Source organism: Colossoma macropomum, unplaced genomic scaffold (assembly GCF_904425465.1).
Source record: "Colossoma macropomum unplaced genomic scaffold, Colossoma_macropomum, whole genome shotgun sequence".
Lineage (NCBI taxonomy): Eukaryota > Metazoa > Chordata > Actinopteri > Characiformes > Serrasalmidae > Colossoma > Colossoma macropomum.
Window position 1 is genome coordinate 4,488,166 of NW_023494809.1, and position 15,360 is coordinate 4,503,525.

The 15,360-nt window shown below is 39.2% G+C and overlaps 1 protein-coding gene across 2 annotated transcripts; it reads right to left on the reverse strand.

Annotated features, from left to right (window-relative positions):
- Positions 1 to 629: 629 nt before the first annotated feature.
- On the reverse strand, positions 630 to 12,447 carry rbm42 (RNA binding motif protein 42). Of its 2 annotated transcripts, none has more exons than XM_036558698.1 (11): positions 12,351 to 12,447; positions 10,280 to 10,347; positions 9,968 to 10,115; positions 7,555 to 7,624; positions 7,383 to 7,451; positions 6,954 to 7,129; positions 5,533 to 5,691; positions 4,162 to 4,299; positions 3,068 to 3,185; positions 1,555 to 1,749; positions 630 to 1,266 (listed from the first exon to the last, which is right to left on the reverse strand). In XM_036558698.1, exons 2-11 carry the CDS (start codon positions 10,333 to 10,335, stop codon positions 1,154 to 1,156), a joined length of 1,242 nt encoding a protein of 413 aa, XP_036414591.1. In that variant the 5' UTR covers positions 10,336 to 10,347; positions 12,351 to 12,447; the 3' UTR covers positions 630 to 1,153. The 2 variants fall into 2 exon arrangements, with proteins under 2 accessions (XP_036414591.1, XP_036414590.1); XM_036558697.1 differs by having other exon boundaries at positions 5,533 to 5,694.
- Between the last annotated feature and the right edge of the window lie 2,913 nt (positions 12,448 to 15,360).

The window sequence follows — 15,360 nt, forward strand, 5'->3', positions numbered from 1 at the left end:
ATTCTGAGATGCTTTTCTGCTCACTACAGTTGTACAGAGTGTTTATCTGAGTTACCGTAGCCTTTGTCACCTTGAACCAGTCTGGCCGTTGACCTCTTTCATCACCAGGTCGTTTCAGCCCTTAGAACTGTCACTCATTGGATGTTTATTCTTTATTGCATTATTCTGCATTAGCTCTGATAAATGTTGTGTCCTAAAATCCCAGATCAGCAGTTACAGGCACAAACATAAACCTTATACATGTGTTTTTATGTTTGCATTTCTGGCAAGTGTAAAAACAACATAGGTTTTCTTTGCAGGACTATTTTGCCTTAGAGCATCTGGCATGTACACATCCACCATAAATATATTTTAAAAAAATACTGTCAAACTAAGTCAAAACTATCATAAAACAATGCCTCATGCAACATTCATAACCATTACATGAGAACTTTTTGTGAGGTACTTTTTTGGGACATTAAAGACTTCAGTTCTGATTCTGCAGGTTTCTTTAGAATGGAGCAATTTGAATTAAACCAATCTGAATGCCTTTTTCACTCTAAACAATTATGTGCATGGACAGCTCCTTCGATGACTGGGTTAACTGATCCAGAAAAGCTAAAAAAAAAAAAAATTTACAGGCCAACATGTAAAATACAGTTTTGAGTTTATTGAAAAGTTTTGCATTATTGTTTACCTGCTTTCTCTAACATTAGAATAAAAAAACAGAACATGACGATGGTTTCCGGTAATGAGGTGAGCAAGAACAGGGACGAAATGATAAAACACCCAATTTCATCGTTCTATGTATATCTACAAATTGTTCTTGCATTCCCATTTCAGTCAACAGAAAGTAATTTGCAGGACTCACAACACACAAAAGGAGCAGGTATCAGTGCATTTTAAGTGGGCCAAGCTGGAGACTGATGAAATGCCATAACCACATGGGCAATGCCAAAACTTGTCAGTGCTTAAACTGATTAAAAAGTGTTACTGATCCTCTCCTCTCCCCTGACACAGAACCTGCCATCATGGCTGTTATTGTAACATCAAAAGTTCTTTATTCCTTCCGAGTCCTTCCACACCTGAGGTTGTGTCTGTGTGTAGCAGGAGATGGAAGTAAACACTCGCTCACACACTCATACCACACAGATTCAGTTCAGACTCCTAGAGATTATCTAAGCCCAAGCTTCTTCTTCTCCTTCTGCTTCTTGCGTACAACCTCCAGGTTCCTGTCTTTCCATGTGCTCTTTCGCAATTTAATGGGTCTGCTGCCCACATATTTTCCTGGAAAAATAAAAAGCATATCACTATTTACTTAAAGGCAGATCCTCTCATAGTAATTACATGCAAACATAATAAGGAACAACACAGTGAACTTTCCTAGGCACTGAGAAGGTGTAACATTTGTAGCACCATCCTAATCATCAAGGGGCAGTTTAACAGATGTAGGTAACACCTTGACTTAGACTTAATTACACTGACATACAGGATCCTACAGAAATTCCTTTTTAATTTATATGCTAGACTTAATCCCTCTATGAATTTCATTCAAAGAGACATAGCTATACTCACCGTTCATCTCCCTCATGGCACGCACATAGTCATTGGGGTCCTTAAAGCTGACAAAGCCATAACCCTTGGTTTTCCCAGTGCGCTTGTCCCGCACAACTTTGGCCTTTAGAAATGATGGGTATCGGCTGAACGCTCTCGCCAGGATGTCATCGTTCACCTCATTACCCAGATCTCCACAGAATATCCTGAAATCGTCTGAATAAAGAAAGAAGGAAAAGAGAAATGTGAAAGTAAGAAACGGGAAGATACAGTGCCATGAAAAAGCATTTGCCTCCCTCCTGAATTCTTCTATTTTTGCATAATTGTCACACTTGTTTTAGATCTTCTAACAAAATTTAATATAAGACAATATAAACTTTCTGAAGGAAAAAAGTTATCCAGCACCAACTGCTCCGTTAGTTTATTCCAGGGGAGGTTAAAAAGCCATTTTTAAGGCTTTGGGATTCCAGCAAACCACAGCAAGACCCAAAATCACTAAATGGAGAACACACAGAACAGTGGTGAATCTTTTCAGATGTGGCCAGCCTACCAAAATTCCTCGCAGAGCGCAGCGTTGACTCATTCAGGAAGTCACAAAAGAAGCTAGATGTACCTCTAAGAAATTGCAGGCTTCCCTCGCCTCAGTAGAATTCAGCATTCATGATTCCACCATTCGAAAAAGACTGAGCAAAAAATTTTATCTATGAGAGAGATGCAAAGTTTTTGTTTGTCAGAAAACACCTTGATGACCCCCCAAGTCTTCTGGAATAATGTTCTGAGGACTGAGGAGTAGCAAGTGAAACTTTTGAAAGGCAGGGGTCCCATTACATCTGGTGAAAACCTAACAAAGCATTCCACAACAAGAACTTTGTACCAACAGTCAAAAACGGTGGTGACAGTGTGACGATATGGGAATGCTTTGCTGCTTTAGGGTCTGGGCAATTTGCCATAACTGACAAACCATGAATCCTAATCTCTACTAGAAAATCCTGCAGAAGGTCCGGTCATCAGCTTATGATGTGTAGCTCAAGCACTACTGGATGAAAAGAAACAAAATGAAGGTTTTCGTGGGCCAAAATTTCTCCACGTCAGTGTGAAAGATTGATTTCCAGTTATAGGAAGCATTTGGTTGCAGATGTTTCTGCTAAAGGTGGCATAACCAGTTATTAAATTTGGACGGCAATTATTTGGGATGGGTGATCATGGGTGATACTGGTGTTGCAAAACCAATATATGAAATGAGCGTTTAAAACTGTTTTGTGTTTCCTCATGTTTTCATTGTCTTATTACATTTTGTATGAGAATCAGAAACAAGTTAGTGCATAGAATATGCAAAAATAGAGGAAATCAGGAGGGCAAATACTTGTTGCACCATGAATATGGAGAATCAGCATTACTTGTTTTGGTGTTTTTGCTGTCTTGGTTTCCTAGTGAAACAGTACTAGATCCAAATATCACTACGTAACTCAGTGAAAATGAAATTGACATTACCTCAACAACTTTACTTACTTAATTTAATTAATTTATTTTGTACCTGATTCCCATTCTGCTAAGCTAGAGTCTTCCCACGTGGTGCCTGCTGCTGTTCGGATGCACTTCTTTACCTTCTCTTGTTTCCCTTTTTTTTTATCCTCTGTGTTGCCATCTACTGGCTGCACAAGCACAAAAAATGGCACAAAACATGATCATCACATTCAATAACTAGAGAAAAAATGTATCATACAATAAAAGGATTGTACAGGGAGATTCACTCGAAAGAGGCCCCAAATATTCTGTTGTAGCTCCCGTTAGGATGAAGCAATCTCAACCAAAAAAAATATGCTACATACCTTGATGTATGTGTAATTGATTGGCTTGGCTGTCTGGCGCCTACCTCATCACTCCGATGCAGGGGCATCCCAGCTTGTTCGAAGCTCCATATACTGAGGAGCACATTGCACGTTGTTTTGTTCAGATTGCTTCGTCCTAGCGAGCGTTATTACAGAATATTTGGGGCCTCTTTCGAGTGAATCTCCCTGTAGCATGTTAATCTTTGTAATGATCATAAATACATGGAGTAGCCTATTAGTTATTGTATACTACAAAGCAAGAAACAAGTCAGTGAGAAGAATATCAATTCCACACATAGGCTAACACTAAATACATCCTTAACTATACCTTTGTGTATTTAAGCCAACTTATAGTCACTATTTACATGTTTTGTGTTCAAGTAACAATTACAGTATTACAAGACTATTTTCTGTACTGATGTGTGTTTCCTGCATGTTGTATTTATCTTTCCAAACCTTCAGAACAGAGCTCACTAAAATGGAAACAACGAAAGCATTTCTGGTGATTCTGATGACTATTATAAAACCTCTGATCACTGATTTTAATTTATTTGCCTAAACTGAAACCTGACTTTCCTGTTTACATCCTCTATGCATCTGAAAAAGCTAGGAGCTCAAACACACAGCTAAACAGGCAAACAATTCTTCTTTGTTTCAGAAAAAATATTATTTATGAATCATGAATATTTTCTCACTACTAAGGTGGTGTGCTAATTTGCTAAAAAGGGAGCACAGGTGGGTTGGACTGGACAAGAGTGCCACTGCCACGTCGCTTTAAAGCTGGATAAACGCTTGGTACCTCTGGGTGAACAGGCTCTGGCTCGGGCATGCTTGGCCCGATGACACTGTCATCTGCAGTGCTGTCCTTCTTGGCATCCAGGAGCCCGGCTGTCATCACAGCTGCCTGCTGTTCAGCTTCTAACACTGCTAGCTCCTCCTGAGAAGAGAAAAACGAGGAAAAAAGAGGGGCTGAATGATGACGTGACACGACCATAATGGTTTAAAGTCAACCTGAAATCAAAACTGACCTTCTGACATTGTTAGTTCATGTCCCTGATTGTATTAGACAGGATTACATCATACTGTAGAATTTAAAAGACAAGAGTCTTGTTCTCCTATGATCTTGAAAGTTAGTGACTTTTGCCTGCCTCTAAAGCGTCTTTTGATTTTTGATTATGTCACTGTGCACCAGCAGAAAAGCAAAAATAAAATTAACCAAAAATGTCCAATAATAACATCTCACATCCTCTTCAGTTATCTCAAAAACACTCCCTAATTCCAGTGGCAAACCATGACTTTTAAAGTGAGATCTTCAGTTTAGAAATAGTATAGATTAGAATAGTTTAAAATAGTAAATTTCAAAATTCCCACCTCTACAATAATGCTAAATCTGCTAGTGTCCTTATGGGATTCTAGTAGTATGTTAGCGCAAAGCTAATGGGAATGCACATGAACAGTTTTTGGCCATTCTATATTAAGCACAGACATATGAAGGTTGTAAAAGTCATTCCATGTTTAATTTGAAGCTTGTAACAGAAAGTTGGGCATGTGAAGAATCTAGGTCTTGTTTTCAACCAAAGCTTGGTTAAATGAAGTAAGAGTTTTACTACAACACTTGCAAAGTTTAAAACAACAAGCGTGATGATTAAATGCAAATGAACTAAAATTTCCAGATATGTATTTTTTTCCATTTACAGAAATAGTTAGGCCTTTTCTTCTCTTTCACTGAGAATTACACAATGGTACAGAAGAAAACAGCGTTATGATTTATGATTCACATTGACTTTAAACGAAGGCAATTGCAGCTAATATCGTCAAAAGCTAGTAGCCACAAGCTGGCAGTGTGGTTTGAGTAATGCTAATGTGCACTGATCTCTACTTTCAGAGGTGGAACTTGTGTGGATGTAATTATTCCTTTAACCACAGACTGTAAATTAAATGTCAAGCCTGATGTGAGATGTTGTTACAAATATCTATACCAAAATAATTAGCGAGGGCTAGCTGACTCGGCTGCAAGTAGCAATTATGTTTAAAATCAATTAATACATTGACTTATTTGATTACTTAACTACTCAAACTGTTATGCCTTTTGCTATGTCCTCTCACTTTGTCCCATTACAGTGCTTACACATCATAGAGAAATGTCTCGTAAATGTGGGCAAATCTTTACCATGCGGGCTGGTCTCTGTGCTCGAAGGTCCGGTCTCTTAGGGGCAGGTGGCGCTGTATAAACAGTGGGGGCTGCCTGTATAATGCTAGGGGTGTGTTTCTGAGAGGCCTGAGTCACTGGTCGGGGCGGTGCAGACACCACTGGGTTCATTGTGTCAACCTGCTGAAGGAAAAAAGGAACTTTTCAATGCACACTCCACATTTTCCCTGTAGTTTTCAGTAAGTGGTAATAAATGCATGGTTGTTATCTGCTAATTGTAGTGATACTTGTGTAAAACACGAGAAAAGAGTTTTTACTGGTTTATCATGTCAGTAGTGTTAAAATAGTTCTGCTAATGTTACATTAACAAATAAAATAAAAGTAACTGAATCTTCAGTGCTAGAAGTGCACACTTGTAGCGAAGAGTTTGACAATGGGTGGTTTTACCTTGGGAACACTTTGACACGTTTCTATCGTCTCCCTTTTTAATCGTGTTATTTGGTGCCTTTCTAGAGGGTGGACCCAAATAGTATACAGAACTGTAACTAGGTATCTTATGTATTCTTCAGGTTGTATATGAAGGTTTGTAAAAGTGTTGTGAAGTAACAACCACTTTTACTAATGAAACTTCTCTCCTGAAATTGCTCCATACACCCCAATAATGTTCAGCTGTTTCCTATCTGGGTGACCTCTATGAATGTATTTTATATTTTTGGCCAGAAGTACTGTGCAGATAGCTATTGAAAATGTTTTGACACCCTCAAAAAAAACATTAAAATTGTCATTTTTGACTCTCTGTAGCTGCCTCTCTGCCTCTGCTTGGTCACACCCTCACATAACATTAGATACTGACACAATGCTTGCCAGAGTAGGTGCAAGGCAGAAGACGAAGTGCTGTACATCTGCACACCTTGAGTATATTGCTGAGATTACACCATGGTTTCATTACTGATAAAGATGATCCTTCTTTAAGACAATAACAGAAAACCTATTAACAAGAAAGTTTGTTCATATTCTGCAAAGAAAAAAATAGTTTGTTAAAACACTATATGTCTTTGCAACAGCTGGAAGTTGTTGCTAGGTTACAGGCGAATAATGCTGAGTCATAGTTAAGAATGTTTAAAAATGTGGTCAGTGAGATAATGGGAGATATGACCACTCACATGGCATATATCATGTGGTTTCATGAGTTCTCATGACAGATTTTGTTCAATAATATAACAGCGCTGCATTAGTATTGCCAGTAATTGTCATGACAGCTAACTAGAGTGCACTTAGGACTTCGGAAGACAATCACCAGTAAAGGTAACATGACACTTTTATATACCTGAACAAAATCAGTCATGACAACCCATAACAAACTGAGATCTACCATGTTTGCAGCATGGTTATGTCAATGTTATGTAGCAGGGCTCAAGAACAGTGTTACCAAAAGTACTTACAGGTGAAATTGAATTCATAGGTCCCATAGGTGGGCCAACAGGACCCATTGGGTGCTGCGGATGGCCTGCCATTGGGGGGGCCATCATCATGGGTGGTGGTGGAGGGGGTCGGGGCAGAGGAGGTGCCATCATACCTTGTGGAGGCGGGCCACGCATCATTGGCATTCTTTGGCCCCCTGAAAGAAAGAAATGTATTACAAAAAAACAGGATGAGACAGGATGACATTTTTATTATTGCTGCCAAAAATGTTTTGCCTCATGGTAAAACATCATAATAAAAGATAATATTAAAATTATCTACATAAACATTAAGATTGGTCCACATAGGATTAAAACTTGAGCTTTGTTTTTGTATGGAGAACACATAAAGAAACCACAGCTTAAACCACACTTGCACGGTCATGTTTAGGAACTGTGTAGCCCGGTTACCTGGTCTCTGTAGGATGTGTGGAACAAATGCAGGTCTCATCATTGGGGGAGGCCGCACTGCAGGTACAGCTAAAGCACAGGAGAACAGAAAGGGTACTTTAAAATGGTACTTTATCTCTATATGACAGTGCAACAGTACTGATAGCAATGCAAAATTTCAAACATGCCCTACCAGGACCAACAAATGCAGGAGGTGGGGGACCAACCAGTGTAGCAGCTCGAGCCTCCAGGCTCTGTTGAACCTAAACAACAGGATAAAAAAACCATGCACTTACTTATTTACTGAACTAATGAACAGTTAGCTCAACACACATAACAAACAGACGGTTTTAAATTACTAATCACGTCTTGCTTGATGTTCAGTTAATGTGTGCAAACACTTTTCACACATTAGAAAATGTCATAGTATAATACAGATAGTTCCAGTCCTAAATCTGATTGGCTGAGCCACCTTCAAAGCAGTTGTAAAGTACACAATATACATGCATCTATGACTGCCTCACAACAACTGAATTCTGTATTACTGTGCCACAAAAAATCCTTGTGCTGTTAATGGAATAATCATGAATCTAATGCTGCTCACATGGACTGAGTATGCTGATGAAGTAAGAACCTGTTTTTTGTTTAAACTGAGTGGCTGGCAACTTATTTTCTTAACCAGAACTAGGCTAAAAGATAAAGATAACAGTCTAAACAACTCCATCATTAATGTCACAGGCTTGAATTAAAGCACTTACAATATGATTTACTGCAAAACTGCAATATAAAATTCTAAAGGATGTCACTTGAATGGCTTACACACTTCAAATGTCTGTGATTTAGTCAGACTTAGTGTCAAACCAGCTGAATCATGAAACGTTTCTGTACTCCCTAAACAGTGAGCTAAGTAAGGTTTGAAATTCTAGCTTCTGCAGCCAAACAATGCACTATTTGTCGAGTATGGAAGTGGCTAAATCCCTAATGACTATGTTTCTGCTATATTAAGCACTGTTGTGGTACAACAGCCAGTACTTAAATTCCGAGTTAGTGCACCATGTAGGGACCAGCGAGTTATTTGAGATTCCCAGTGCGGTAAGGGGGGCACAGTTAGCTAAGACTCATGGTAGTAATTTGTTGACCAAAAAGTACTTAAAAATGAAGGTTTTTGCAATGAACAGTGTTGAGATATGTTTATATGAAAAAAGTTAAAAAGATCATGATGGCAATATCCAGTGATGGGAGACCAAACATTCTTCTCCTAATTCAGCAGTTGCTTGGAAAACAATACCGTACTTTAAAGGAACTACATTTCTTGGTGGAATACTTGTTTATGTTGATTATTATTAATAATAACAAACCATTTTATGAAAAATTGTGCGTTTTATAATATTATATGTTGGCCGCTGTTCATAAAAGCAATAAGCTGCTCGAGGCTGTGCATTACTGTGATTTTATCATAGGAAAGGGGGTTTTAAGGATTCTCCTTTGCGTCATGCCTAAGAGCACCCTTTCCCGTGACAAAATCGCAGTAACACACAGCCTCTCACAGCTTATGGCTTTAGTAAAACATCTGCATAATAAAACATTTGTAAGACAAATGCTTTACTAACTGCATCCCTTTAAAAAGACATAAATCTTAGTTGGAAATAAGTGAAATATTCTTGTTTTTCACAATAATTACATGTAAATAAAACCATACATTAGGTTTCTATTAGCTCCTTGTTTTGCTCACTATGGATTTTGTTCCTTGGCTCACTACATATAATCTGATTTTTGAGTAATATGTAAGAATAGAGAAATGTCCATGATAATTCCAGATTACTGAAGTATCCATTTCCCCAAATCATCCTTCTCCCCGAAAAATCTTTTCGCAAAGACAAATTTAGGCATTGTGGGTGTGAGAGAGAAATTCTGCTCCGGGTGAGTATTTTATAGAAAAGTCTGTTCACTCTGAAAGTATCTTAAAGGGTAATTTTTGCATAATTAAACTGTTGAGATGTAAATAAAGTCATTCAGAATGGCTTCATGTGAAATGGTTCATTGTAGAGAAGCTTACCGAGTTGGTGGTGACAGGACCCAGAGTTTGTGATGTGTCCGTGAATATAGCAAATGTATTTACTATCCAAATTTCAAGTGAACCTACACAGGTCTTCTGAGTCACATTTATAATTACACATAATATCGATGATGATAAATAGGAAAAAATTGGTTTTCTTTGGGCATCTTGCCGCACAACACCCTGCATGTACCTCTTCACCATAAGTGAATTTTAAAAAAATACACATTTTTGACAAAACCTTATCTCAAAGCTGTCGTAAAACAATGTCTCCTCCACCAGGCAATGCATACGTAGCCATTCTGTTTAATAATGTTCTTTGACAAACCCTGAAGAGGCATTAAACTCTTCAGACATCTGGTTCCTATCACCACTGCTGTGAATAATTCTACCTTGGTCAGTTACTCTAGAATGAAGCAAAATCTCACATCAAACCACTGTAAATGAGTTTGTTTACACCTTAACTCTTTAATTATGTGGTACGTTTAAAACCCACAGTGGGTTTCGCCTTTAATGTATTTACTGTTACAATTCATTAAAATCCAAATACCCGTTGGTAAGTGTTTGTGCCAATGATGGGCCGGACCATAGGTACAGTAGGCACAGCTGGTACTGCCAGAGCCACTGGAACAGCCTCCACTACTGGAGGACCCCCAGCAGATACAGCTACAGGCCCCCCCAAAACCTCCTGCTCGAACCTGCATAGGAGAATCAACATGACAAAATCACCTCAACCATACAACGTAATACCGACACAAAGAGTAAAGTACATGTATATCCATATCATGTTTTTATTTTTACGTAATATATCTGCAGAAACAGGAATGAAAATAATAAAGTTCTTAATCGTTACTGTACTCACAGCGCCATCTCCGCCTCCATCTCCTTAAGGCGCTCCTCACCCGACTTCAGTGCCATGATGAGAGGCTCCTGGAGGCAATAACAGGCAAACTCATGAACTGCATTCAGACTAATTAGCTAAACAATCATACAAACATTCAACAACTTTCTCCAGACTCCAACATTTTTGCAGATTTCTCTTTTCTTTTTAACTTTCTAGACTTTCGCTTTTCTTATTCTCTGTAAAGGTTTCACACTCCACCATGGCAAGGAAACACGTGACAGGATCCGCATTAAAAAAAGACATTCTTATTCCTTTTTAATGACCGGGTTTGATACAGTATGTGAACACTGTTTAAATTCCATGATAGAATTTAATATATACTGTTTTTGCTAAGTCAAAAAAAAAAACATATTACATACCGATCAGCTGTAACATTAAAAACACCTCCCTGTTTCTACACTCATTGCCCATTTTATCAGCTCCACTTTGTAGTTCTGCAGTTACAGACTGTAGTCCATCTGTTTCTCTACATACTTTGTGGTGGACCACTCTCAGCACTGCAGTGACACTGACGTGTTAGTGTGTTGTACTGATACGCCGCCACCATATCAGTGTCACTGCAGTGCTGACAAAGATCCACAACCCAAATAACACCTGCTCTGTAGGGGTCCTGACCACTGAAGAACAGGGTGAAAGTGAACCCATATGGAGAGTGGACATGATAAAATGGACAACGCGTGTAGAAATAAGGAGGTTTAAACGTTATGGCTGTTTATTAGCAGCCCTGTCCATTCGTGGTTAAGTTAAAAAGACAGGACTGTTTTTTTGAATGAGGCACAATACAGAGCAGCCAATGAGAACAGAGCTTATTTCCATATGTCGCACTTAAGAACCCAGCCTGTTTAATTCTAAATGGTAGAGAGAAGCTGGAAAATGTACGGAGCCCCGCTGGTGACATCCTATATAAATAAAAATAATGCGTGGCCACGCCTTCTTAACGCGTGGGAACGAGATCCTAACGCGTGGCCACAACTTAGTAAGGTGTAGGAATGAGATGATTAAGTTGTAGCCTCGACTTAGTAAGGCGTGGGAACGAGATCACGGCTTACTAAGTCGTGGCCACGGATTAGGATCTCATTCCCACGCCTTACTAAGTCGTGGCCACGCATTATTTTTATTTATACAGGATGTCACCAGCGGGGCTCCGTAAAAATGGACACATAAAGGCCAACTGTTTTTGGTAAAACAGCAAAGTGGACAAACGTTACTTTAACTACAAAAGTCTGTATTTTTTTAAATCCCTGCTTTTAATTTCCAGACTTTTTTAGACTTCAGCAACAACGAATACAAAGCCAGCTTCAACTCCTAGTGCTTCTACAGGGAGATTTACTCGAAAGAGGCCCCGAATATTCTTTAATAACTCTCGCTAGGACGAATCAATCTGAACGAAACAACGTGCAATGAACTCCTCAGTATATGGAGCTTCGAACAAGCCGGGATGCCCCTGGGTGGGAGCGATGAGGAAGGCGCCGGACAGCCGTCGCGACGTTTAACCTCTGTAATGCTTGCCGGTACAATCAGGAACATGGAGCGCCGCGTCTGGCAGAAAACGGAGATCACTTCCAACATCGCATGTAATGCAATCGATCACACAGACGTCAAGGACTGTAGCGGATTTTGTATTTTGTTTGGTTCAGATTGCTTCATCCTAACGGGAGCTACAGCAGAATATTCGGGGCCTCTTTCGAGTGAATCCCCCTGTACACTCATAATAACCTGAAATAGCTGTATCGAGCTGGCTAACTGGGTCATATGAACCCAGACCGGGGAAAACATAACTGTGAAAGGATGCTGGTATGAAGGCTTCATTGCAGACTACAAGTTCTACGTTCCAGTGTTTTTGTTCTCTGACCCGGCCGGACTGAGCTGAGGTCAGACAGGCTGCGCTCTGCAGCCGCGCTAGCTAAACAGCTAGCCCAGCTAGCCGAGTCTGAGAGGTCTATTAGGAAATTACTGACTACCTGAAAGCCTGAATGACAGAAAGGTAGACGGGCTAGATTGTAAGGTTAGTTAAAATCGGACTCTTTACCTTTAAAATGCCTCGCAAGAAAAAACAACCAGATAATAAACCAAAACTGAAGCTAAATGTTTGGCCGCTGTGTCTTCGCTCGTCTTTTCCTTCTTCGTGTGTGTGGACTAAGTAGCGAGTGGCACATCTACCGCCACCTACTGTACAGCGAGGGGACTGAAAATAAAGATTACAACGGCGCTATTAAATTACGCCAGGGGTCTAATCAATTAATTAAAACTCAGTAAGGTCCAGTTAGAGAAAATGTCCTCAAGCAAAGGTCCGGAACATCATAACGTCGAACTTGCATCACGATTTGGTGCCATATACTGTTTACTGAAGTAGCCTAGCAGGTATTTCAACATCTTATGTAGTCAACAACTGAATGTCAAAACAATAAAGTACAATTTAGTAATATTTCAACAATATTTGTCGGTTTTCTCTTTTTAGAGCGCGTCATGTTACGCCGATCAAAATAGGACCACCCTGTCGAAATTAAATAATTCTCCATAGTTTATCGGTTACAGGTCCAGGTCCACATAGGACAGCGTCTGGGTCCGGACCTATTAGTGGCTTCTGAATTACGCTAATAAAATCTTTCTGGTTGTGGAAGTCTCACATTATTAATTATCCAAAACTGCTAATGCAAATCTTTCACAATGCAAGTTTGCATTTATGCATGTGAAGCGATGTTGTAGTAAAATATACATTTTAATAATTCGCTACTTTTTATTTTGTATATGTTGATATGTTTTATTCTTTGTCTTATTTTACTATCACATTAATTTATCCAGTTATTATAAGTATATTCCATGTTATCTCAAGCCTTTATAAACATGCTGTTATTACCACGGTTTTTAAAAAGTTTTTAAACGTGCCGTTATTCCCACTCCAGCACTGCAGGTGGCGGTATCGCACGTTTTCTTTCGTACGACGCGAGAAGAAGCCAGGCCAGAGATTTTTTGAGGATCAGCTAGAAACACTGTCATTTGCAAAGACTAAAACATTTTCCTGCAACGTCAATATACGCAAGAAAGTTTTAGCTTGTAGCTCAGATGTAGGAATCTGTGTATTTAACCCCTTCATAATTCAGAGATCTCATCAACACAGAGGGAAAATGTGCGTATGTGTGTCCCTCATATGAACACATCAACTACAAAATGACCACTGGTGTCTTTTCCAGAGCATTGGAAAAAAGACCATTGGAAACCATTAATAATAAAACCAAATGGTTTAGCATTCTAACGGGAATTGGCTTAATTGCTTCCAATAGAGACCACCAGTTTCCAGTAGAACACCTTTAGATCTCATTAGGATCAATTACGCTGTGATATTAACTTATCAGCCAAAACACATTACAAAACCTTTAGGAACCAACAGAAACGCTTAATGGTTTCTATGGTTAATTAATGTGTTGACATAGCACATTGTCTTTTCCAAAAAAAATGAAAGCTGATTGGTGCATTAATACCAAGAAATATATTTAAATACAGATTTTAGCTGATTAGCTCCACATCCATGGGCCTCCCTATATCGCGTGCGCCTACACCAGAGAACTTGTAGAGAGGACCCGAGTGAGTCCAAAATGAATGGGTTGATATGGAGCATTTGAGCAAAATCATAATTCATAAACGCTTAAACATTTTGAATGTAAATGAATGCAATCATTTCCTGAACAATGAATATCATAAAACATTTTAACACCGCTGTTATATTTTTAAGAACTTTTAAACTCGAGTTATAGGAGTTTAAAACGGCGCCTAATGTATGTTCATGACGTCAGTGAGCGCGAACAGCCAATGAGCTGCTCGGCTCGCCAATCAATCATCACTCTCTAGCAGTAATGGGTTGGGGGGGGTGCTTATAGGAAGTGGCCCCGCGAAATTTGAACACGTAGCTCTGTAAAACTTCCTATTTGGGAGGGAGCGAGGGAGGTAAGCTGCGGCTCACATAGCGGCTCCTTTATAACGAATAGCGGCGAGGTTGCTTCACTGAATGCTCGTTCATTCATTGCTTCATTGTGAAACCGTCTGTATATAAATGCTGTTATTAGGCAGTTTTCATCTGTGTGGGTTGCCAGACTTCACCAAGACGAGGTGTGAAGCGGTGTAATGAGTCAGTGGTGACAGGAACAAGCAAATATGTCTATAAGGCAAATATAGCCATTTTATTTACTTTTCAAAGCGACCAGTAAACTTATACGAGTCTGTGGAGTTTTTTATATGTAATGTTGATGGTAAAATAGTGATAAATCTGAAAAATAAGATTTTTTGGGTGCTGTTTTGCCTTTCAAAGCCGGGCACGTGTCTCTCCGCCATGAGGAGTGGAGGAGGTCGGTTTTACAGACATTAAACTCGTGATGAAAGCGCCCTGAATGACTTTGTCTGCGTCGTTATGAAGAAATTTAGAAGTAATCCCGCTTTAAAAGCTGTTTTACTGAGCATGTTTTATATTTAAGTCACCTCAGACATTTATATCAACGCAAAAGTCAGACGCTGTTGATGAAATGTGTGGTGCTTTAGGCAGCAGTTTCTGGTTTCACCTCTTATTAAAAACAGCCAGTTAAAGGGGAATTCCTCTGTATTTTTGTATGATACAGTCATTGAGATGTAAATCAAGTCATTTCGAGGAATTTGACATTAAATAGTTAATTAAAAAATTGTAGAGAAACTTGCTGACATGCTGATTTTTTTTTACAGTGGTGGTGATAGGAACCAGGCCTCATGATATCTACAGCACAAATACAGTCATTTTATTTACTATCCAACACCACCAGTGAGCTCTTATGTTGATAATGGTCAAATAATGGTAGATTTGGGGACAAAAAACATTCTTTTGGGGGCTATTTTGCCTCACCACACCCTACATGTGTCTCACTGCCATTAATGGGTTAAAAAAAGACAAAAAACCTTCTCAAGGCAATATCTCGGGCATCAAGCAGCGTATTAGTAACCACTTAATGTAAGAACTTTTTGCGAGGGAGCTTTTAGAGGCATTAAACTCTTCAGACATCTGGTTCCTATCACCACCA

Bases quoted from the DNA above. Each gene is read 5' to 3' on its own strand.
- rbm42 (XM_036558697.1), bottom strand. From the start codon at position 10,335: ATGGCACTGAAGTCGGGTGAGGAGCGCCTTAAGGAGATGGAGGCGGAG. The intron at 4,300-5,532 runs GTAAAGATTTGC...TTCTCTTCTCAG, and splicing joins CACAGAGACCAGCCCGCATG to GAGGAGCTAGCAGTGTTAGA. The intron at 3,186-4,161 runs GTACCAAGCGTT...GTGCTTGTGCAG, and splicing joins CAGAGCCTGTTCACCCAGAG to CCAGTAGATGGCAACACAGA.